At 38.3% G+C, this 25,947-nt stretch overlaps 2 protein-coding genes across 3 annotated transcripts in view; one reads left to right on the forward strand and one right to left on the reverse strand.

Annotated features, from left to right (window-relative positions):
- Positions 1–2,857, forward strand: part of LOC128242828 (tRNA-dihydrouridine(20) synthase [NAD(P)+]-like) — a 28,983-nt gene extending 26,126 nt beyond the window's left edge. The window contains exons 14-15 of the mRNA XM_052960181.1: positions 1,326–1,399; positions 2,496–2,857. Of these exons, the coding sequence (XP_052816141.1) occupies positions 1,326–1,399; positions 2,496–2,802 (381 nt within the window). The 3' untranslated portion in view covers positions 2,803–2,857. The remainder of the gene's footprint in view (positions 1–1,325; positions 1,400–2,495) is intronic.
- A 1,791-nt stretch (positions 2,858–4,648) lies between these two features.
- Positions 4,649–25,947, reverse strand: part of LOC128242832 (E3 ubiquitin-protein ligase TRIM71-like) — a 42,492-nt gene continuing 21,193 nt past the window's right edge. Inside the window, exons 1-3 of one of the 2 annotated variants that reach the window (XM_052960187.1) lie at positions 11,879–11,955; positions 10,550–11,444; positions 4,657–6,753 (exon numbers count right to left, since the gene is read on the reverse strand). In XM_052960187.1, the coding sequence (XP_052816147.1) occupies positions 5,927–6,753; positions 10,550–11,444 (1,722 nt within the window). In that variant the 5' untranslated portion in view covers positions 11,879–11,955 and the 3' untranslated portion in view covers positions 4,657–5,926. Of the gene's footprint in view, positions 6,754–10,549; positions 11,445–11,878; positions 11,956–25,947 lie in introns of those variants that run through there. The other variant, XM_052960186.1, reaches the window with a different exon arrangement.

The raw sequence follows: 25,947 nt of genomic DNA on the forward strand, positions 1-25,947 counted from the left end.
TCCAGGAACTTCATACTTGGTATGCTAGTTGGTCATGACTAGTAGATGACTCTGAGATCAGTAAGTCAAAGGTCACCGTGACCTTGAGGTGAAGAAACAGTTTCCGCTCAATAAAAAAAGAACACTTGCACCCATGAACTTCATATTTGATTTGCAAGTTGGTCATGACTAGTATATAACCACTATTGATTTTGTGATCAGTCCATCAGTCAGTCCATCAGTCTGTACGTCACACTTTGTTTCCGCTCAATAAATAAAGAACTCTTGCAACCATGAACTTCATACTTGGTCAGCTAGTTGGTCATGTCGAGTAGATGACCCCTATTGATTTTGAGATCAGTAGGTCATAGGTCAAGGTTGCAGTAGATGTTCACTATTTAATACGGGTGAATAAACCAAACTTCACTGTTCGTTTGTCTCCAGTCCAAAATTACAAATTTCATGTCCATAATTTATTTTTTCTCAGCTTCGACCACACAATAGTGGAGACAAGTGCTTTTTCAAAAAAGCAATCTCTAGTTTACATTTAATTTTGTCTAACATGTAGTGCTACTTCATGTACACAATCAGCCATATTTTAAAGGTTTAAAGGTCCTTGATGTTGATAAATGTAGGTCCCTATTAGTTAAAAGGTCCTTGTTGTGGTCTATGTAGGTAGTTTTTGTTGGTGTATGTAAAGTTCTCATTGGTGGTAATTGTAGGTCCTTGTTGTGGTCTATGTAGGTAGTTTTTGTTGGTGTATGTAAAGTTCTCATTGGTGGTAATTGTAGGTCCTTGTTGTGGTCTATGTAGGTAGTTTTTGTTGGTGTATGTAAAGTTCTCATTGGTGGTAATTGTAGGTCCTTGTTGTGGTCTATGTAGGTAGTTTTTGTTGGTGTATGTAAAGTTCTCATTGGTGGTAATTGTAGGTCCTTGTTGTGGTCTATGTAGGTAGTTTTTGTTGGTGTATGTAAAGTTCTCATTGGTGGTAATTGTAGCTCCTTGTTGTTGGTGTAAGTAGGTCTTAATATATAAGTCCTAGCTTATAAGCTCATACTATTGGAAGTGTTGAAAGTCTGAGTGAAAAAAAATAATTATGAATCGAAACGAAGTATCTATTTCAGTGAATTCCGCCAGAGCCAATAAATGAGTTTTATTGTGTAAGGCAATTTTTTGGTACTTATAATTGCAAAAATTGGAATATTTAGCAAGATTTGTCTGTGTTCCAGGGGGAAAGGACTCATCAAAAAATACTTTTTATTCCTCCAAATTCCATAGGAAATGTTGGTAAAAGAATTGATTTAGGATTATCTTGCTAAACACAAAACTCACATCCTTCATTTCAGGCCGAGAGATCTGAAGATCGGTGTTACAAATCCATTATGAAGCTAGATGGAGCTAAATACACAGCCAGTTTCTGGTAAGGCAGTGCTTGATTTGAAAGGAGATATTGATATTGTAATAAACTTGTAAATATGTGTATTCATTGTACAAATGAATTTGGTTTGAACTTTATGAGAACATAAAAAATTGTATGTAAATATAGCAGCAAAAAACTAGTTCCTTGAAATATTTAGAAGACTTCGAGTCCTCTTGGCCTTTAATGATTCATGTGGTTCATTCAAGTTTGGCATTCAACGTGTCCTGTTGTTCATTCAAGTTATACTTTAGTCCAGTTTGGCCTTGTGTTAGGTTCATTAAAATATTAATAACTTAGTCCAGTTTGGCCTTGAACGCAGTATGTTGTTCATTGATGTAATAATTTTGTCCAGTTTGTCCTTGAACGCCGTATGTTGTTCATTGCAGTATTAATTCTGTCCAGTTTGTCCTTAAACGCCGTATGTTATTCATTGCAGTAATAATTCTGTCTAGTTTGTCCTTGAACACCGTATGTTGTTCATTGTAGTAATAATTCTGTCCAGTTTGTCCTTGAACACCGTATGTTGTTCATTGCAGTAATAATTCTGTCCTGTTTGGCCGTGAAGGCAGTATGTTGTTTATTGCAGTTATAATTTTGTCCAGTTTGGCCTTGAACACCGTATGTTGTTCATTGCAGTAATAATTCTGTCCTGTTTGGCCGTGAAGGCAGTATGTTGTTTATTGCAGTTATAATTTTGTCCAGTTTGGCCTTGACTGCCGTGTGTTGTTCATTGCAGTAATAATTCTGTCCTGTTTGGCCGTGAAGGCAGTATGTTGTTTATTGCAGTTATAATTTTGTCCAGTTTGGCCTTGACTGCCGTATGTTGTTCATTGCAGTAATAATTTTGTCCAGTTTGGCCTTGACTGCCGTATGTTGTTTATTGCAGTTATAATTTTGTCCAGTTTGGCCTTGACTGCAGTATGTTGTTCATTGCAGTAATCATTCCGTCCTGTTAGGCCTTGAATGCCATATTATTTTCATTGCAGTAATAATTCAGTTGAGTTTGGCCTTGAATGCTGAATGCTGTTCACTGCAGTAATTATTTAGTCCTGTTTGGCCTGAAACGTTTTTTTACAACAAACATTTCTTGTTCCAGGGAGAAATCTAAACAGCTTGCAGAGCAGGCAGCTGCCATTGTTGGTCTTACTGTTCTTGGAGAAGAAGACGGAAGAAAAACGGATGTAACCAGCCCAAATGATGATATTGCTGAGGCATGGAGTCGTCACTTCCGATCAAGTGATATTGACGTCACGTATAGTCATAAAGACATGAAAAAGAGAATGACTCTTTCTGATTCTAGCAATGGTGTCTATATTGACAATGACAGTTTTAAAGTTGACAGAAATGAAGGTGATCAAGACAGTACATGTGTAGATTCTGTTTATCCTAGTCTCGGTAGTTGATGGTTTTAATTTCCATTCATATGTTTACTCCATTAAAATAAACCATTGTCTTTCATGATGTATTATGTTAAGTTATCATATGATTACAGTTGAATCCCACTTTTAACCACAAAAATGGTTGTCTGGTTAGCGCAGTGGTCAGCGCACTTGTCACCTATGCGACACGGGTTCGATTCTCGGCCTGGCCGTATGTCTGTGTTTGGTTTGTGGTCACAAAGCCGGAAAATTTGGTTTTCTCCCTGTACCCAGGTTTCCCTTATAACACAAAGACCACACACTCACGTAAAATTGTGCCAATGAGAGTGATTTATATAATGTTATAGTAACTTCATAATCGTTGTGAAATAAATAAGTTTGAATTAAACCACTAAATTTGAATCATGAACTTTAGAAATGAATTGTGTTGCCTGTTTGGAAAAAAAGAGCGAAGTCAAACACAGTATAATATAAATTTTTATAATAAAGGAGCGAAATTTTGTAGTTAACTGATAACTTTGTCAGATTATTAAATCCAATCAATCAGTAAGCCAATTGCAATTGAATGTAAAAGGGATATAACTCTCGTGTAATTTGAGCGATTTATCTTACGAACTATGCCTTCAAACGCTGTCACTTAGTTCATAATTGTACTGATCGTTTTATAATTAAGTAAGTAATTGTCTCTGCAAGTAATAATGCTATACTATATTTCACTGTAAAAGGGGCATGACTATTGAGCTACTGATGCGATTTACCCAATGACCAAACCTGACAGACACAGTATGCCCATAACCAATGAGAGTTACTGGTGCGATTTACCCCGAGACAGTATACCAATATCCAATGAGAGTTACTGGTGTGATTAACCCCGAGACAGTATACCAATAAATAACCAATGAGAGTTACTGGTGTGATTAACCCCGAGACAGTATACCAATAACCAATGAGAGTTAGTGGTGTGATTATCCCTGAGACAGTATACCAATAACCAATGAGAGTTACTGGTGCGATTTACCCTGAGATGTAATGCCCTCAAACACTGTCACCAAGTTTCATCATGGTCTGACAATACAACTTAAGTAATTTTCTGCCGAATACTATACGAAGAACTATTTCCTAATGTAAATAAGGCATAACTCTGGAGTTACTGACATGATTCACGTGATGATGGAACTTTACTGAGACTTGCCATCAAATGCTGTAACAGAGTTTTATCATTATTGGATCATACAAATCAAGTTATTTTCTGCCGAATACGTAAAGAACTATTTCTTAATAAAAACGAGGCATATCTATGGAGTTACTGACATGATTCACGCCATAATGGAACTTTCCTGAGACTTGCCCACAAATTCTGTAAATTAGTTGCATCAGTATTGGATAGTTAAAAGTAAAGTAACTGCCGGCATAATAATATTATATAAACTGACTATTTTTAATGTATAAGGGGCATAACTCTGGATATACTAGGACGAATAACCCCATGATCAAACTTCACCAAAATATGCAGCCCACAAACAAGCACTGTGACCGAGTGACATCATAGTGGGATAATAATTATATAGCTTATGAAAATAATGCAGTTGAACTTAGTGGATACAGGACTTGTAAACAGCTCATTGAAATTGAAACAGTAAAAAAAGGTTTATAACCACATGTTTACTACTTATATGCAAATAATAGAAAGCTGGTTGGGTTCTGTTGCAGATTATATTCAAATTTTAAAAATCAATAATTTAGATAAACATAAGCTACAGTTTTGAAGTTATCCATAATAAGATGACTGAAAGTTTTTAAATACATTTATTAGTTAAAGGTTAATACAGAAAACTAGTTTCACAACAGAGGAAAAAGAACAGTAAATGAATATAAAATACACTTGTATTTGTTATAGTGTTGACACCCACCTTCTAACCCCTCCCCCCTCCTTCCCTGGAAAGAATCCCCTCTCCCCCTAGAAATATGGCTTTTTGTGGTGGGGTAGATGTCAGTTTCCTGTGAAATAACTTTCTTATCATGACTTAGATCTACTTTAAATGTGGTTTATTTCATCGAAAATTTGCCCGAGTCTCAAGGAAAATGCAAATTTGATTGCATGCATAGTTTGACACTATTTAGCAACATTGAATGAAATATTGTGTGTTCACAAGACTTTTCTGAATTTCTGGCGTTTGCGTTATATGTTTGCAGGATTCCTCAAAGGACACTTCAAGAAATATTAATAAACATTTCAAAATTAAATAAATCATCAGGGAAATTAAGCTATTTTCATTCAATATCTAAATTAAGACAGATTACATACATTGTCAATAACAATACAATAACATATTTAGTAGGCAAACGTCCAAAGAACGATAATCTGCAAGTGTAAATACATCTTTGTCAATTGTTAAGAAATAGAAGATTCTTCATTTTAACTATTCCAATGGAGACTGGAATACTACACTTGAACATTTCCATGTTAAACATTCTTCATAGTAACTTCAAAATTATTTGCATTAACGTAAAATGTAGTAATTTTTTTAGCTATGTCAGGTTTAACAAATTTAAAACCATTCTGATATCTAGTTGAATCTATATCATTTGAATAAGAAAATTCATCCAAAAGCTTGGTTTTACAGTAAGTCAAACATATAATTTTTACTGCAAAACCATGAGAAATATACATCTACATCAAGACTTTTGTTTAGAGTAGTTTTAGATTTATAAAGGTAATGATCATTTTGTAAAATCAAAGATCTATATTAAGAACATAAAAAACAACAAAATGATTGAATAAGTGTTTTATAGTACATTTTTGTATTACAATATTTACACTAATTCGTTATCCTAGTTTTTTGCAAAATAAAACTTCAAAATACTAATAGTATTTATTAGGTACATGTATATGTCATTAAGCATCAATGACTTTTTGGCTATTTACACAACTTCGAAGACAGATACATGTACAACATTCTACCATTCTTCCCATATTTGTTTCAAATATATAGCAATGTTCAGTTTGATAAAACTCGCTCACAACGAATAAATAAGCCTCTGTTTTAAAATAAATATGCTTGTATTAACTTTTCACTTGCTCAAGCATTATTGAATACATGGTAATTCATGTCAGAGAAAATCCAAATCAGGCTGATGAAAAAAGCAGTCATTTTGCATTAAAGACCTTCAGGGAGTTATTATCGCGCATCCCGACAACTATGGCACGTGTGTGAGGACAGAAGGTAACGGAGAAGGGTTGGGTCAAACCGTCTTTCTGTCCCAGTATTTCCGTCATCTTGCCGTCCCTCTCCGTCAGCAGCAACACGTTGTGGCTGTCCCGCCCACACACGATAATCTGACCAGGCCCTACCTCCACCACGGACTCGGGGCGGATGAGCTGCTTGTCTCGGTACTCTCGCATGACCTTCCCGTCCAGAGACAGCTGGAGAACGGTGTTGGTACCGACGTCAGACACGTACAGGGTCGGTGGTGTTGAAGCTGACACAGTCGGGTAATATGGTTCTTTGAAAAGTTGTCTTCCATCATCTGTTTGGAATGTACTTAATATATGACCATCCAATGTCATCACTTCAATACGCGGGTTTGATGCGTACAAAACGTATAATCTGTTGTTATAAGACGTAATACCACGACACTCAGGTGATACTTTAATTTCCTTTCCACGCGACAACTGTCCTCCTTTTGTTGACAACAGCTGAATCATGGACTTTTTAAAGATAGTGACGGCGGCCTGGTCATCAGCGAGCACACACACGTCCAATGGCTGGCCTGGCAACTGGAGGCGGGATGTGACGGTGCGGTTGCTAAGGTCCACCAGTTTGACACAGTAATTCTTTAAGTCAGCGAGAAGGAGGAGACCAGGCGAGATCAGGGCTGAGCTAATTATCCAGCAGGTTTCCTTGTCCCGAGTCATTCTAACGTTGATATCCGCATCCTTCTTCCATGTCACAGTGGAGAGGTCAGGAACTGGAACTGAAAATGATAAAGGACTACATGTATATTCGTCGCTTTGATCTTATAATGTAAGTGTACACACTTGTTTCAAGTCAAAACTTCAATATCCAGTGTGTTTAAGGTAATCTAACACGACAGACACCACAGAATAAACAGTAATTATAAATACATGTTATGATAGAATTTCGACTTAGAAACATGTTCGCTTCAACAATTGACGTTTGCAGACTCATAATTAAAATATTAAGCATTAATAAATTAATTTCTGATCAAAAGTACATGTATTGAGTATTCTTTTCCATAGAGGACAAAGAAGTTGTTAAAATCAAATAATTATGTTAAGAAACATGTCAATGTTCCCTTCACTATAAATGCCATTATGTCAGCAAAACACGATATTAACCGAGTACAGTTTTCCTTTTGTACATATTTATAAGGCTAACGAAAACATCGTATTTACTGTCAGATGAGCATAATTACAACTTCACTTCATAAAGGCATTGACGCTCGCACCTACACACTCTCGCACCTGCACACACTCTCACCAGCACGCACTCTCACCCGCACACACTCTCACCCGCTCCCGCACACTCTCACCCGCACACACTCTCACCCGCTCCCGCACACTCTCACCCGCACACACTCTCACCCGCTCCCGCACACTCTCACCCGCACACACTCTCACTCGCACCCACGCACAGTCGCACCAGCACACGCTATCACTCTTAAACGCACCCGCACACTGTCTACCACACCCGCACACACTCTCGACCTCACCCGCACACACTCTCACCTGCTCTCACCCGCACCAGCACACAGTCTCACCCTCACCCGCACACACTCACCCGCACACACTCTCACATGCACACACTCTCACCCTTGATCCCCCACACTCACACAAACGCGAACACACACATACACGCACACACTCACTCGCACACACCCTCACCTGTTCACACTTTCGCCCTCACCCGCACACACTCTCACCCTCACCTGCACACACTCTCACCCTCATCTGCACACACTCTCAGTCGCACAAACTCTCAACCTCACCTGCACACACTCTCACCCTCATTTGCACACACTCCCACCCGCACCTGCACACAGTCTCACCCTCGCCTGCACACTCTCTTACCCTCATCCGCACACACTCACACCCTGACCTGCACACACTCCCACCCTCATCCGCACACACTCTCACCCTCACCCGCACACACTCTAACCCTCACCTGCACACACTCTCATCCGCACACACTCTCACGCTCACCTGCACATACTCTAACCCTCACAAGCACACACTCTCATCCGCACACACTCCCACCATAACCTGCACAAACTCTCACCCTCACCCGCACACACTCCCACCCGCACCCGCACACTCTCTCACCCTCACCTGCACACACTCTCACCCTCATCTGCACACACTCTCAGTCGCACAAACTCTCAACCTCACCTGCACACACTCTCACCCTCATTTGCACACACTCCCACCCGCACCTGCACACAGTCTCACCCTCGCCTGCACACTCTCTTACCCTCATCCGCACACACTCACACCCTGACCTGCACACACTCCCACCCTCATCCGCACACACTCTCACCCTCACCCGCACACACTCTAACCCTCACCTGCACACACTCTCATCCGCACACACTCTCACCCTCACCTGCACATACTCTAACCCTCACAAGCACACACTCTCATCCGCACACACTCCCACCATAACCTGCACAAACTCTCACCCTCACCCGCACACACTCCCACCCGCACCCGCACACTCTCTCACCCTCACCTGCACACACTCTCACCCTCATCTGCACACACTCTCAGTCGCACAAACTCTCAACCTCACCTGCACACACTCTCACCCTCATTTGCACACACTCCCACCCGCACCTGCACACAGTCTCACCCTCGCCTGCACACTCTCTTACCCTCATCCGCACACACTCACACCCTGACCTGCACACACTCCCACCCTCATCCGCACACACTCTCACCCTCACCCGCACACACTCTAACCCTCACCTGCACACACTCTCATCCGCACACACTCTCACGCTCACCTGCACATACTCTAACCCTCACAAGCACACACTCTCATCCGCACACACTCCCACCATAACCTGCACAAACTCTCACCCTCACCCGCACACACTCCCACCCGCACCCGCACACTCTCTCACCCTCACCTGCACACACTCTCACCCTCATCTACACACACTCTCACCCTCACCAGCACACACTCTCACCCGTACCCGCACACACTCTCGCCCTCACCTGCACACTCTCTAACCCTCATCCGCACACAGTTTCACCCTCACCTGCACATTCTTTCACCCTCACCCGAACACACTCTCAACTTCACATGCACACTCTCAACTCACTCACCCTCACCAGCACACACACTTTCACCCTCACCCGCACACACTCTCACAAGAACCTGTACACATTCTCACAAGCAACTGCAAACACTCTCACCCTGACCCGCACACAACCTCGCCCGCACACAACACTCTCACCTTCACATATTCTCACTCCACCAGTACGCACTCTTATACTCACACACCCTCCCCCGCACACACTCTCACTCTCACCCGCACACACTCGCACTACCACCTGAACACAATCTCACCCTCACCTGTACACACTGTCACTCGCGACTGCATGCACTCTAACTCGCGCACATACAAACACACGCACGCACGCACCTACGCACTCTTACCCGCACACACACGCACACATTCTTACCCGCACTTCCACATACACACACGCACACTTATGGCATATATTGTGAACGCCAAGTCAGTTTTTATCAACAAAATTACACATTTTATGATGAAATATGGTAAAGAGGTTGTAATGATTCTTATGATATTTAGTTGTCAACACATCGATCAAATGTTTAAGTATGTAGGTGCATGTTTATTAGTAAGGTAAATGAGTGCTGATCTTTAACAGAATAACAAGTATTCTTTTAAAAACCATCTTTAAGCAATATTTGCTGTTAAATTTGTTCAACACATTTTCAGTTAAATCGATCAAAAGTCTTTAGGCATAATTTGCTATTTTAAACAACGTTTTATGACGAGATTTACCTCGGGGTCAACTTTGACACGATTTACCCCAGGTGCAAATTATAATTATGTGCATAGAAACGCAAAAACCCATGTCTGAAGTTTGGACAAATTTGTCCTTGTCATATAATGCAAGTATTAATTCGTCCCTGTGGTATTTCTGTTTTGGTAAGAACAGTAAAGACTCAACATAACACAAGATCTTGATTTTCTCATTAACCATAAAAACGCGTCAAAAACTAACTCCATGGGCAAATTTGGATATAAAAACGCAGCTCTAAAATAAAAACACAGTGAAATTGCCTATAACATAGTATTTCGAACTGACACTTAGTACTAAATGTTGCTACAGACAATAAGCACCGATTAAGCAAGGTCAATAACCGTTATAATTGCCGAGTTATACCGAATTGGGAAAAACAGACGAGCGTTGACGTTCGCTCGGATGCCCTCTTTTGTTTAATTTACAGTGTATTTGAAACTAGACTGGTTTACCAAATTGACCAGCACAAACTTATTGAAGATAAGGAAGCTTTTATTAAAAAAAATAACTAAAGATAAAACTGTATTGCATATTAATTTTAGCAATAACCTTGTATGACCATTCTGAACAAGAACACATTATACTACGCTAAGGCCAACTTATTGGGATATTACCTAGAGAGCTACTCAAATAATCAGAAGGTAAACTATTTTAGGATATAGTGATACATGTCATTAACAATACTATATCTACCAAACCCCTCCGCCACGTCCAGTGACCCAAGGCCAATTTTCGATCCCAGCAGCCCTTCCGTGTCCGGGTCTTTAACAAATCGATACTTCCGGGACTTCATCCTACCAGCCATCTTCTCCATCTTGTCATGAATCTCTTGTAGCTCCTTCTGGGCTCTCCTTGCCGTCACGTACCGCTGGTTATCCGAGACGTCCCCGGAAGTCAGTTCTGTCCTAGTGGCCACAAGTCCGCTTTTCGCCAACTCACAATCAGTCTTCAGTTCAGTCAGCACGCTTTCATCATCGGTCTTCATTTTCTGGATGTTGCCGAGCAACTCTTTCTCGCGTCGGTCCAGGTAGGTATTAATTTCTGCCCGGAACTTTCTCAGTCTGTCGATCTCATCTTTAGACTGGTGTTCGACCTTTTCAAAAAGCTCCTTTACATTACTTATGCACCCAGATAGAAGATCTTCTGCTCGCTTAATAGATGGTTCCAGCTCCCTGAATTCCCTTCCATTGGTGAAATCTTTAGACACATCATCAATGTAGTCGACTTTGCACGTGCGATGACCAATGACTATACAGTCACCACAACCAAGGTCGCTGTGGGTCGGACAATAAAACTTTATCACCTCCTTCGGATGTGTTCTACAGTATTCAGTTACGCCGATGTCAGACTGCTTGGTGGACGGGTAGAAAGACGGCATCTTATCTTTAGACAACATGATGTGGTTCCTGGTCACCTTAAATCTCTTATGGGCCTTGCTGCATGGATCACACATGTACTCCTCGCAGGTCTGACAGAATCTCTGGGCTACAGCGCATTTGCCTTCCTCTTCACATGGCTGACAGTATACAGTAGCGTCTGCGGAGCCCTTGTCAAGGTCAGGGTCACGTCTCTTTCCGGATACTTCCATCTATGAAGACAAATTAAATAATGGATGAAATTATAACATACTCGGAGTTTTCTAGCTGTATTGATACAGATAAACGTAAACACAAAACTGCATAGTGTGGGAATGGAGCCCCACCTCGCTCGGTATGATCTGCAAGCGGACATTATCCGACGTAGCTATAAACACAGCTCAATACTGACATAATAACCGCTAAATACATATCAATAGACATTAACACGGTTGTTTAAAGTAAGAAAAGGACTTTTATTGCAAAAACAGTCAAATGTTTACATATTTTAACATTTTAAAAACGAAAGTAATTTCATTTCTAAGTTCTCATTTTAGATGTAAATTAAAGGTTATGTTTCAAATGTGTTTGCTATTATAACAGGAAGTTTCGCATGTCGGTAGTTTAATAAATATACATATAATAAAAGTTATACACAAATGTTTACCTCGATTTTAATTGATCGGCAAATCCTGCTAACACGGAAGTAATTAAAATTTTCTATGGGTTACGGAATTGTTTCAGGGGACTTCACTGCGTTAAACTTATACTTTATTATGGTGATGTGTAACCAAATTCCGGAAAACCCGAAGTCTAAAATTACCTTTTGATAAGGGAGATTACTCTCATTACTTTAATGATTCAGATAACATGACCTATTTTGGAAGTTCTTTAATTTGTTTGTAAAAACTGCTGAGCACTGCTGAAGGTAATCTGCTCGAAGTTTTTTTTTCCAACGCTCTGAATAAAATCCGTTTTCCAAACATCTGCATCAAAATTAATGCTCGCTATGAAGTCTAGCAAGACATGTAGAAAATACTTAATTTATCAGTTAAAATCCAACTTTGTTCATTAGTTCAATATCTTAACTTCAGCTGATTTTCCCCAGAATGCTAATAATTGTAGTTATCTTGTAAAACCATGGCAATGACAAACATACTACAGTCGAAACTCGTTGACTCGATATCTCATGGCTCGATATCCTCGTTAGCTCGAACCAGATGAAAAGGACCGTTTTTTTTACTCTTTGTTCATATAAAATTTGATCGCATGGCTTGATATCTTGAGGGTCGATATTTCTCCAAGTTTATCAAGTTTATTCAGTAAACTCATGTCATACATGCATGACAAAATGAGAATTGCAATGAACATATTATACAGTTACACATAAAGAGGCTTTGGAAAAAAACTTCAATCATAATAATAATTAACATCATGGTATAAAGAGGAGTACATTGTATTCTATAATTGACTTTTTTAATGATACATTTCATAAATTTACACAACTTTGAAAACATAATACATTCTGGGTTTAATCTCATAACACGTTTAAATGACAATATATTCGGAGTTCTAAAATTACAGTTATCAATGAAACGTCGCCTTTCGTTAGTGAAATAACTACACTCTAACAAATAATGAAATTCATCACCAATACGATTTGAATCACAAAGGTGGCAATTTCTGTCATTTATATTTATATTCCTCTAACTACCTACTTCAATAGGAAAATGATTGTTTCTTGTTCTAAATCGTATAACATAGTTCAATAATTTTGGCGGTGTTTTAACAAGATAGTTTTCAAATTCAAAACGTTCTTTAAACAATCTATAATTTACACATTTACTTGAAGAGTTCACAGTAGTGTACCATTCGTTTAAAAACAAATCAGACAATTTCTGCATAACACTCTTTTGTAACCATTTTTTATTTGGAAATTCGTGGCTTTGCCAAACATTAATAAGACCACATTTGATGAAAATATTCTTAACATGTTTAATCCATTTGAAGTCATTAGCTCTAACATTGGCAGAATACAGGAATTTACTCAATGTGACATTGTATACTGAGATTGAGAGTTTATGACATGATGGAACGATCAAGTTGGACCAGTAATTGACCATACGTGAATCTATATCTATTTGTAAAGGCTTAACACCCGTTTCACCATATATCATACATGTTGGCGTACTACTTTTAACATTTAATATATATTTTAGAAATTTCAATTGGACCTTTTCGAGTATGTAATTGTTGCCAAAACCCCAACATTCACAACCGTATAGTAATATAGGTTTGATAATTTTGTTGTACAAATCTATTTGTAAATCAATAGATAAACATAAATATTTTGACTTTTTAAGCAAACAGAACATTGCCTTTGTTGCCTGTTTTGAAATATAGTCCTTTGTTTTACAAAACGAGCCACTTTTAGTAAAAATAACTCCTAAATATTTATATTCCGTAACAACATCTATTGTATCATTACATAAAGAAAACGCATGGTGGTTTAGTCTACCTCTAGAGAAAATGACAACCTTAGTTTTTGAGGTATTAACAGTAAAATTCCACTGTAAACAATAGTTCTCATACAGGTTTAGTGCATTCTGTAAATCTATAGCAGATTCAGACAATATAACAGTATCGTCCGCATAAAGGAGTACAAATAACTTTAGAAAATCAATTAACCTGTAATCATGTTTATGTTTGTTAATAACAATACCATTTACAACCAAGCTACTTAGAAAATATTGATGCAAATCATTTACAAAGAATGAAAACAGTAAAGGAGATAAACTTTCTCCTTGCCGGACCCCAACACAAGGGAAATAGTCCGACTTAGTTCCATTCACCTTAACACAGCTTTTTGCTTGTTCGTACAACATTTAAAAAGTTTCCTTGTATCTTATGTCCATGTAGTTTAAACCATAGCATGTTTCTATTAATGGAATCAAAGGCACCTTTTAAGTCAATAAAGGCACAGAACAATTTCTTGCGAGATGTGTACATGTGTTCTATAAGCATATTCAAAACAAACATGTTATCGACTGTTGAATGTGCTGGTCTAAAACCAGTTTGAAATTCGCTTAACATATCGTACTTTTCAATGAATTTTGATAGTCTATTATTCAAAACTTTAGTAAATAGCTTACCAAAGCAACTAAGCAGTGTTATTGGGCGATAGTTAGCGGGATCACACATATCACCCTTATTTTTATACACTGGGTTAATAACACCAATTGTCCAATTTTCGGGTATAGTTGCAGTTTTAAAGACAATATTAAATAGCTTAAGATACACAATCTTCATAATATCAAAGGAATATTTCAGGTATTCATTTATTATTTTATCATCGCCAGATGCCTTGTTATTTTTTAAATTTTTAACAGCACTTTCAATTTCTTCAAGTGTTATTTCGCTATCTAGCATGTGTATATCTACATCTGCTTTAATATCAAACGTATTTGTATCCGTAGTGATATCAGCATGATTTTCAGTTATATCGCCCGAGTTGGCGTTTTTAAAATGATCAAACATTACATTTAGTGATGCAGAGCAGTTGTTACGCTTTCGAGCGTTTAAATATTTCCAAAAGCTTTTAGGGTCTGATTTGCTGAGCTGTTTTAACTTAGAAGCGTTTAATCGTTGTTGTTTTTTATAGTTTGTGTTTAATACTTTCTTATAGTGTTTACTTGCAATATTAAAACTTTGTTTATGGTGGGGATCCCTGCGAAGTTTATACAAAAACTTTTCTCTATGGAAATTCTTTCTTGCGCTTTTACATTCGCTATTAAACCAAATTTTATTTTTACCTTTGTTTTGGGTTATATTCTATCTAGATAAGTTGGTCGGACCGAAAGACGTTTTGGCACTGTCGTGAAAGACCTGTCCAATTGTATTAACAACATTATTAATATTCTCATGGTTAACAATATTTTGCTCTTGCAAATAGTCTAATTCATGTATAATATTGTATATATCATTTCTTTTTATGTTATTTACAAATTTGTTTGGTTTGGTATTATCCCATAACTTCGCATTATGTATTTGGTAACCATTACGTTCATTACTAATTGTTTGTTTACAACAAAATATGAGATCAAGGCTCACTGGATTATGAACGTCGGAAAGCAAGGTACAAAAATCGTGCACACATAGATTATCTATATTACAAAACAAATTCGGACTAGAAATAAAGTAGTCCACCGTACTAACAGATTTGCACGTGGTGTGACCTAATAAATCACCTGGTGTTCTACCGTTTAATACATACATGCCGTTAAGCTTCACAAAATCCATAATTATTCACGGAGAGGTCTTGATTGCATCTATTTTTACACAAGTTCGACTCGCTAAAGTATGAAGTATCCGAGTTTAAATCTGAATATAATTCATCTAACTGCATTTCATGAAAAATTTCATAGTCAGGTGTGACAAAATCTTGTAAATCGTTTGTTCTCGAGTTAAAATCTCCAAATAGACATACATTTTTATACTTTCGAGAAAGATTATCAATATCGTTTTGTAATACTGTAAATGGGTCATCTATCGCGTAATCCGAGTTTTCAGGTGGCAGATACACCACGCCTAGTAAAATATCCCCTTCACCAGTAAACCTTCAGATAACTTAAGCCACATCACAAGGTTACAATCTGTGTCAATTACTGATACATAAGGTAATAACTCGTTTTTAATCCCAACACATAAACCACCTGATTTTCGTTTAACAATCTGTTGTCGATGTTTAACATGCAAAGTAAAATTTTCTATTTCTACTTGGTCCAAACGATCTGTTTTAGTTTCTTGGAAGCCAATAATATCAAATGCATTAATAAAAGAAATAAATTCTGGGCAAATTTGCTTCGATACTATTCCACAGACGTTTAAAGATAAAAGTTTAATTTTACTATTTTGACCAAAAATTTGGCATTTTGACACATATGCATTGTTCAAAAAACTGTCATGAGGGTTGCACTCCTCTGTCCTGGCCTAGTCACTCTCTGTCGCTGTCTGCACGACATCCTCGTGTACCGTTACGGTGTTTGTTTGAGGTGCTGCCAGGTTCTCTAGTGGCTCAGACTCTCTTGGGCGTTTTAACATAGTTTCTTAAAGGGGAGTGGGGGGAGATCTAATTATCTGTCTGCCCCGTGGGGTATGGGGGTCAGAGACTTGGTCCGCAAGTACGCTGAATCTGTTTGGTGTGGCAAAATTCACATGGCCATACCTTGCCTGTGACGGGGTGCGGTTTCTAGTGGTGTCACCTCGCTCCGGGCGCTGTGTTTCCTGCATCGCAGTGTCTCGTGTCTGAGTGTTTTGGTGTTTAGGATACACTAGTGACTCGGTTTTGGGGTCGTAAACTTTGTTCCCAACGTACAGTTTGTCTCGAACTAGACGACACCTTTCATTGTTTTGAGGATTTGTTTTATAGTTTCTCATCACTGGGAACAGTTGTCTCCGTCGTTCGTCGATTTCGGGTGGAAATTGTTCATTGATGTAGTACCCCGAATGCTTCATATTCAGTTTGATGCCAGCATTACGGATTAATTCGCGATCACTGTAGCGTTCGAATTTAGCCACCATCGGTCTGGGCTGTGCATTTCTGGACGGGCCTCCTATCCTATGTACCCTGTGAAAATGTATGTCATTTATCTTTATTGTACCGTTTGTATTTATATCAGTGTTCGTTTCAAGATGGTGTGTAAGGAATTTACGGAGCGCTTGTTCATGGATATTTGTGGTTGGATTTGGTTCAGTGTCAATGTTATAGTTTTCGGGTATTCCCAAAAATACAAGATTGTCCCGCATACTTTTACATTTTAAATCAAGGATTTCTTCAGCTTGGGAGGAGTTGTGCGAAATCAGTGTTTGGATATCCGCACTCATTGTAGAATTCTGGGCTTTAATGTCCTTGATGTCGCAGGAATTCTGTTTTGTGTGTCGATTACAGTCATCTATGAAGTCACTTATAGAGTGTCTAAAGATTTCAAATTCACCAAGAGCAGATTTCACGCTCGAAGTCATTTTCGCGGTCCCAACTAAGAATTTCACACTGTTTTGTTTGCTTGGGACGATGTTATTTTCGCGGGTTCAGTTAAAAATTTCACACCTTGATTTGTTTGCTTGGCTTCAGTTAGCACCTGGCGCTAATGGATTAAAATTGCTTGACTGGTATAATTATCAAATTTAAATGGTTTAACAGATTGAATAAACATGCAATCACTTTAAGTTCTGTCTCCAATTGCTATCCATCTATAAATTTCTATGCATTTTGATATACCTTATAAGTTATGTTTGTGTGACCCACTAATTAAAATTGCTTGTTTGTTGTTTGCATAAATGTATTGTTAATGATAAATAAAAATAAATCGAATAGTATTTTCTTAGTATCGAATAAGTCCTGTAACGAACATCGAGTTTCGACGGTATAAGAAATAAATCGCACAAACAATTAAGGAAACTTTTCAAAAAAAAGGCTAAAACTTCTAGTGCAAATATTTTTCTTGAGATTTAAAATGTGAAATGTGAAGCAATACATGTAATCTTTGAGTTCAGGCCATTAAATGTAAATTGTAAACTAATATCCCTCCAATATCTGACACTTATGATGACAACCAGAGTTTGTCAAGAGTGCAACATTTAGTACTTAGTGGTATATAAAGTTTAAACAGTTCAGTTAAAAAAAGGTTAAGTTGCATTTCCAGGATATATTAGATCAATACTTTCTGATTTCAAGACTATTAACTGTACATGATGCACTCACTGTAAGCATGAGGTTGATATGTGCATGTCAGGAGTGCAAGCTTTTTGAGGCATTTATATGACATGCTGTTTTGACCGATAGGAAAAAGGAAGTTTATTGCTAGTTACTTGTACTAAGCTATTGTTGTTGTTATTCAAAGAAGACATATAAATGATTCATTTAAAATGAAACACTGGTAATGAAATGAGTTTTAAGTGATTAAATTGATTTATTAAATCCATATTTAAGATTTTATTGCAGCTAAAATATGAAAATCATAAATATATATATGGACATTAAAAAATAAAACCTTACTAATGAATAATAAGATAGTAAATATAATTAATTTACTTGTTGCAATCCTGACAAAATTTTATATAATGAGAGCAAAAGTTTGATTAAAAAACACAGTTAAACTTTATGCAGTGACCAGTGTTATTTGAAGAACTATTTGACTGTAAATAAATTTAATAATGGAGACACTTATTGTTGATTTACCTGCCATAAGGTGATCACAAATAAAACTAAAGACACATACCAAAATATAAACAAATGCCTCAACAGAGATATCCCTGAGATTCCGAGATAAACTGAAGGGTGACAGTGAAAACCTAAATAAATTTATGAAAGACAGAAAGGAAGAGGAAAACCAAAGTATAAAGAAGAAATGAAACAAAAAAGACTTGAATTCTACCTATGATGCAAAAGCTAAGTCAGATATCAGATGATGGCAGAAAGTAAGCTGCAAAAGGAAAGCTAAAACAGAAGAGAAGACTAAAACGCTGACACCAATACACATCTTTAAGACTTTCAATGAAAACCAAAAGTCTAGTCTTTAAAGCAGCAGATAGATTTAGTGTTAGAAAGAGAGCTGAGCGTGCAGGCAAACACCCAAGTCCAAGAGCCTGGGCAAAATTTATTGGACATCTGATCAAAAAAGCCAACCCAAGAAGAAAGTCCAAGCTGCTAGGAGAAAGCAGTGATAAAGCAAAAGAGATCTGTGTGTCAGTATTGAACTTGAAAAAAGTTGGAAGATCACGAAAAGAGGTGTAAGATGTTAAGAAGAAGCTGGCATTTTCCACCATGGATTTACAACTTGAAAGGAAAGCGCTAAACAGATACATGAAAAGAAAAAAGAACAGTAACTGTCAGTTTCAATCAAAACAATGCATGAAATGTGCCCTGCTGATTTATTAAGTGTCACCCAATAGTGTTGTTAAAACACACCATCAGTTGATAATCTAATTAAGCTTCAGGACAGGAAGGGCATTATAACTGTTAACAGGCATATATAATTAAACCCTGTGATAAGTTTGCGTAATTTTAAACACACTTTTTTTTTAATTCCGGGGGATTTTCATCCCCCTCGGGGAGACCGGGGGATGGGTCTAAATTCCGGGGGATTTTTCCCCCTCTGGGGGTTATGGCATGTATGTCGGTTAAACAAGTCAAGGACAAATTTAAGGCTAAAGCTTACAAGGAAATATGGAACGATTAACTCGCTCAGTTTTTAGAAGCAAAAGTTGTTTAGTGTTGTTTCTGGATTCTTTTCTTTATGCATACCATCATAGCAGAATGATCTGATGGCACTTTGTTTTGATCAAAACTTATTCTAAGTAAATGATGAATGAATATTTTTTTCACGTAATTCCAATCAAATTTATTCCCTTTTAGAATAAAAAGCTTAAACAATAATATGTATTGTCTTAACACTATTTTTAATAACAAATATGACTGATTTTTAATGAAGATCATCATAATCTGATGCACATTGAAAGTTGTAATGAAAAATGTGTTATAGTGTGTTATAGTGCAGTTTCTTACATTTTTTTGTCAGGAGTGCAACGTTTCTGGCCATTGAGATATGTTAATAAAATGTGGCAGCAAAAATTTAAACAGTGATTAACTGTTTTGAAACTTTCAGATAGTACTTGGTTGTCATTCAAATAAACAATCATTTTGGATAATAATGTTTTAATCTGGCTATTATTTTAACCAAGGCATAAACTTTTGTGTACACACGTTGCGAAAATAACACAATTTAGTAATGAAAAAACATATTTCTAGTTCAAAATTGGACATACAGGTGTTTTGAAGGTGTTAAATTGTGTAAAACTTCTCTGCCACTGAAACTCAAAACCATCTTTGTTTAATGTTAAATTAGTTTTCAAAATTGTTGATATGTTAGATGATCAAGTAATTCATATGTTTTTCCTTGATCAAGTTTATTAAAAGTTCTGCTAAAAATTTATATTGGTTGTTTTCACTGGACCATTTGCATTTTTGTAGACTTTGATAATTGTACATCATTTGAATATGTTTAATGAAGTGATGTAAACACCTTAAAAAATGAGGATTTTTTCAGCCTCTGGTGCCATTTTTTTTAAACATATTTTTTTTTCAGTTTATTGAGGAAAGGGACATTTATAATAAATAATGGAAGAAGCTCAGTGTAAAATTCCCTTAAGATCACTTTGCATCGTTATCAAATCCACTGGTCCGAATTTCCCAATACATCCCTCTATTGCCAAGCAAAAGAGAGCTCATGTCATTTGGTTTGATGCAGTTCTTTTTTGGGGTGTGTGTAAGTTTAGTTATACTCCCACTCCTACAATGCCTATTTGGTGAGTGCTCTGATAAGATTGTTAGTCATATAAGTGGAGCAAAATACTTGGACAGAATAGCTACCCTTGTTCTTTTACGTGTATCAGTGTATAGTGCTCACTGTCACACAGGTCTTCAATGGAATTTCCCTCCAGGGGATTGACAGTCAAGTGAGTTACCACTGACTTACCACATTCAGTCAGGAATTGATCCCTATAATATACTTTCAACACCTGAAACATATGCTCTACCACTGAGCAATTGAGGCGGTTATAATTTTATGAAGTACCTGAAATCACCAGAGACAAAGAATGTTATTTTTATGTCATTTTAAGCAACATTTCTACACAAATAAAACTTTTTGGGAGGGTAAATAATATGGCAGTTACATTTTCTCCAAAATAAGGGCAGTAAACCTCAAAGGCACAAAGCAAAAAGTTGGTGAGGCCTTGAGTTCAAGCCATTCTAGAGTGTTAGTTATACATCTGTTGTTTTATACTTACAGGATTGAAAGAAGAGAAATGACACCAAAGGTGAAGTGGACAGCTGTTGTTATCACATGTCCCAGGAAGGAATGGTCACTTATTTTGCAGAGAGGTATACACTGGGGATTGGCTTGGTCAACTTCAATTTTGCTAGGTTTTAATTTTGGCTAAAGCATACAATTACCGAAAGTATCATAGCCTATATTCACATAGACGTGTATGGACCTTGGTTTCAAATTACATGACTGTACAACTCCCTTCAAATTAATTTCTTAATTCGTGTTACAGGTTATTGTATGAACTATAATTTACATGAACATGTATCACTTCTTCAGAGTTAGAGTTTAGACAGACGAAGGGTTACATTGACAAGGATGTGTTCTTATTGGCTGTTGAGGACCCAAAACAAGATGTCGGCAGCGGAGGGGCCACAATCAACGCCCTGCTGACTGTGGCAGAGTACATTAGTGCTCAGAGGGGATTCACTGTATGTAATTACAGCGCTTCAGTCATAAATGTTGTTATAGTTATGTCTCCCCCTCTCTGGGGGAGACATATTGTTTTTGCCCTGTCCGTCAGTCCGGTAGTCCGTCAGTCCGTCAGTCCGTCCGAACGTCACACTTCATTTCCGATCGATAACTGGAAAACCGCATGACCTAGGATCACCAAACTTGGTAGGGAGGTTGGTCATGAGGTGTAGAAGATCCCTGTTGTTTTTGGGGTCACTAGGTCAAAGGTCAAGGTCGCGGCGACCCCCAATGTAAAAAACATTTCCGCTCAATATCTTGACAATGGTTTGACCTAGGTTCACCAAACTTGGTAGGGAGGTTGGTCATGAGGTGTAGAAGATCCCTATTGTTTTTGGGGTCACTAGGTCAAAGGTCAAGGTCGCGGCGACCCCCAATGTAAAAAACATTTCCGCTCAATATCTTGAGAATGGTTTGACCTAGGTTCACCAAACTTGGTAGGGAGGTTGGTCGTGAGGTGTAGAGGATCCCTATTGTTTTTGGGGTCACTAGGTCAAAGGTCAAGGTCGCGGCGACCCCCAATGTAAAAAACATTTCCGCTCAATATCTTGAGAATGGTTTGACCTAGGTTCACCAAACTTGGTAGGGAGGTTGGTCGTGAGGTGTAGAGGATCCCTATTGTTTTTGGGGTCACTAGGTCAAAGGTCAAGGTCGCGGCGACCCCCAATATAAAAAACATTTCTGCTCAAAATCTTGAGAACGGTTTGACCTAGGTTCACCAAACTTGGTAGGGAGGTTGGTCATGAGGTGTAGAAGATCCCTATTGTTTTTGGGGTCACTAGGTCAAAGGTCAAGGTCGCGGCGACCCCCAATGTAAAAAACATTTCCGCTCAATATCTTGAGAATGGTTTGACCTAGGTTCACCAAACTTGGTAGGGAGGTTGATCATGAGGTTTAGAAAACTCCTATATTTTGGGGGGTCACAAGGTCAAAGGTCAACGTCGCTGTGACCTCTAATGTAAAAAAATATTTCCGTGCAATATCAGGAGAATGCTTTGATCTAGGTTCACCAAACTTTGAAGTGAGGTTGGTCATGATGTCTAGTTGATTTTGCAATCAGTTGGTCAAAGGTCAAGGTCACTGACCTTGAGGTGAAGAACCGGTTTCTGCTCAATAACTCAAGAACGTTTACACCCAGGAACTTCATACTTGGTATGCCAGTTAGTCATGACTAGTTGATGGCCCCTATTGATTTTGGGATCCATCATTGATTATTTCTCACCTACGACCACACAATGGGGGAGACATGCGCTTTTTCAAAAAAGCAATCTCTAGTTTTGATTAAAAATTCAAAGTGAGCGCAAGGATCAAGCCCTTATTAGTCATTAAGATTTTATAAAATATGTTCACACTGACTGAGATAACAACCAGTTTTTCGCAGGTAAAATTATGACGTCATGTCTGTTATGATGTCAAGATGCAATTTTTTATGATTAAGCGTGTTACTTATTGAAGGCCATTAGGGCAATTGGCTGGAAATATAGGTTTAATATTATGAATATTACCTTTAACCATTGCATTTATATGTGTAAACATAGTACATGTAGTTATGTTAAAAGGAGTTTAAGGTAGAATCCATGTAATCAATTGATACTTATAATAAATACTATTGTCATTTCAGGTTTTGACCACAGATATTTTGAAAGATGCTCGCATTCTTATCTTACACAATGTAAGTTTCATTGCCTTTGAATGCTACAAGCATCATGTATACAGCTACATGTTTTAGTGGAACAATAATTTAATTTAATTTATTTATGTATTTATATTATACATAATTATGATAGTAATCATAATGGCATATTGCCTATCCTTACCCAACACCTACATGTAAATGAATGTAAACCATGAGCCCTGCTTAAATAATCAAATGAATTATATGCTGATGTCTCTATCCATATCTTATTCCTTGATCTATTGTTTATAGCCTAAAAAGTAGGAGTGTATACATACAGGAAAAAGGTGTATTAGTTTTTATTAGGCAGAAAAAATGGTGTTTTATGCATCGTTTAACTGTGCAAGTTTGTATTAAGATGCTGTTAATGCATAAGTCAAAAGTTCTGTGTTAGCACCATCTCCATGATAGTCGCGTTATGAACATGTACTCTTGTGAGGTCAGTACACACCTATTATGATTTATGTCCCTTTGTTCCTGTTACTTGTAACACACAGGGACAGGGCTATGCCTATGACAGCTGTGGCCGACCATTCACCAGTTTACCAGTCAAGATGTGTGGGTTGGACCATGAAGGGATTGTCAGCATGGTGGATCTTACAGTCAAGCTGATTACTGAAAAGGTACTCATGCTATTAAAAGATTGTTACAGAAAACTCAGGTTTCAAGTTAAAAATGGTGTGCAAGATATATGCCAAGGTCATTATTAGCTCCTCTATATTTCAGAGAAACAAGTTGGGGTATTATGATAGCCTTGGTGTCATGAGTTGTACGTCATCATCATACCAATACATTAGCCATAACTAAAACAAACATTCAAGGTATTCAAATGAAACTTGGTACACATGTTGCCAGAGACAGAGACAATATGGTGCATAGCAAGGCCCATAAACGTGGAAAGGGACTAGAGACTGATTTGATAAACTTAAAGTTGTTGTCACACTCGAGCTAAAAAAAGTAAGTATAAGATAAACAAATCAAAACTAAATGAATTAAACAATGTCATTCTCTCTTTTTGTTTTACCTTTCATATTGGGGTTTACTATGGACTGATTGAAGCCCCTCTTTGGATCAGCAGCCTTGATCTGACCCTGTTCCTGCCTTTCATTGTTCATTTTCGTATCTATGCTACATTTCAGATTGGGGTTCACTCAGGAGCTGGTGTTTGTGTCAGCAGCTTTGATCTGACCCTGTCCCTGCCTTACACTGTTCATCTTCGTATCTGTGCTACATTTCAGATTGGGGTTCACTCAGGATCTGGTGTTTGGGTCAGCAGTCTTGATCTGACCCTGTCTCTGCCTGACACTGTTCATCTTCGTATCTATGCTACATTTCAGATTGGGGTTCACTCAGGAGCTGGTGTTTGGGTCAGCAGTCTTGATCTGACCCTGTTCCTGCCTTTCATTGTTCATCTACGTATCTATGCTACATTTCAGATTGGGGTTCACTCAGGAGCTGGTGTTTGGGTCAGCAGTCTTGATCTGACCCTGTCCCTGCCTTACACTGTTCATCTTTGTATCTATGCTACATTTCAGATTGGGGTTCACTCAGGAGCTGGTGTTTGGGTCAGCAGTCTTGATCTGACCCTGTCCCTGCCTTACACTGTTCATCTACGTATCTATGCTACATTTCAGATTGGGGTTCACTCAGGAGCTGGTGTTTGGGTCAGCAGTCTTGATATGACCCTGTCCCTGCCTTACACTGTTCATCTTCGTATCTATGCTACATTTCAGATTGGGGTTCACTCAGGAGCTGGTGTTTGGGTCAGCAGTCTTGATCTGACCCTGTCCCTGCCTTACACTGTTCATCTTTGTATCTATGCTACATTTCAGATTGGGGTTCACTCAGGAGCTGGTGTTTGGGTCAGCAGTCTTGATCTGACCCTGTCCCTGCCTTACACTGTTCATCTACGTATCTATGCTACATTTCAGATTGGGGTTCACTCAGGAGCTGGTGTTTATGTCAGCAGTCTTGATCTGACCCTGTCCCTGCCTTACACTGTTCATCTTCGTATCTGTGCTACATTTCAGATTGGGGTTCACTCAGGAGCTGGTGTTTGGGTCAGCAGTCTTGATCTGACCCTGTCCCTGCCTTACACTGTTTATCTTCGTATCTGTGCTACATTTCAGATTGGGGTTCACTCAGGAGCTGGTGTTTGGGTCAGCAGTCTTGATCTGACCCTGTCCCTGCCTTACACTGTTTATCTTCGTATCTGTGCTACATTTCAGATTGGGGTTCACTCAGGAGCTGGTGTTTGGGTCAGCAGTCTTGATCTGACCCTGTCCCTGCCTTACACTGTTTATCTTCGTATCTGTGCTACATTTCAGATTGGGGTTCACTCAGGAGCTGGTGTTTGGGTCAGCAGTCTTGATCTGACCCTGTCCCTGCCTTACATTGTTTATCTTCGTATCTGTGCTACATTTCAGATTGGGGTTCACTCAGGAGCTGGTGTTTGGGTCAGCAGTCTTGATATGATCCTGTCCCTGCCTTTCATTGTTCATCTACGTATCTATGCTACATTTCAGATTGGGGTTCACTCAGGAGCTGGTGTTTGGGTCAGCAGTCTTGATCTGACCCTGTCCCTGCCTTACATTGTTTATCTTCGTATCTGTGCTACATTTCAGATTGGGGTTCACTCAGGAGCTGGTGTTTGGGTCAGCAGTCTTGATATGATCCTGTCTCTGCCTTACACTGTTTATCTTCGTA

The sequence above is a fragment of the Mya arenaria genome, chromosome 8 (genome assembly GCF_026914265.1).
Source record: "Mya arenaria isolate MELC-2E11 chromosome 8, ASM2691426v1".
NCBI lineage: Eukaryota > Metazoa > Mollusca > Bivalvia > Myida > Myidae > Mya > Mya arenaria.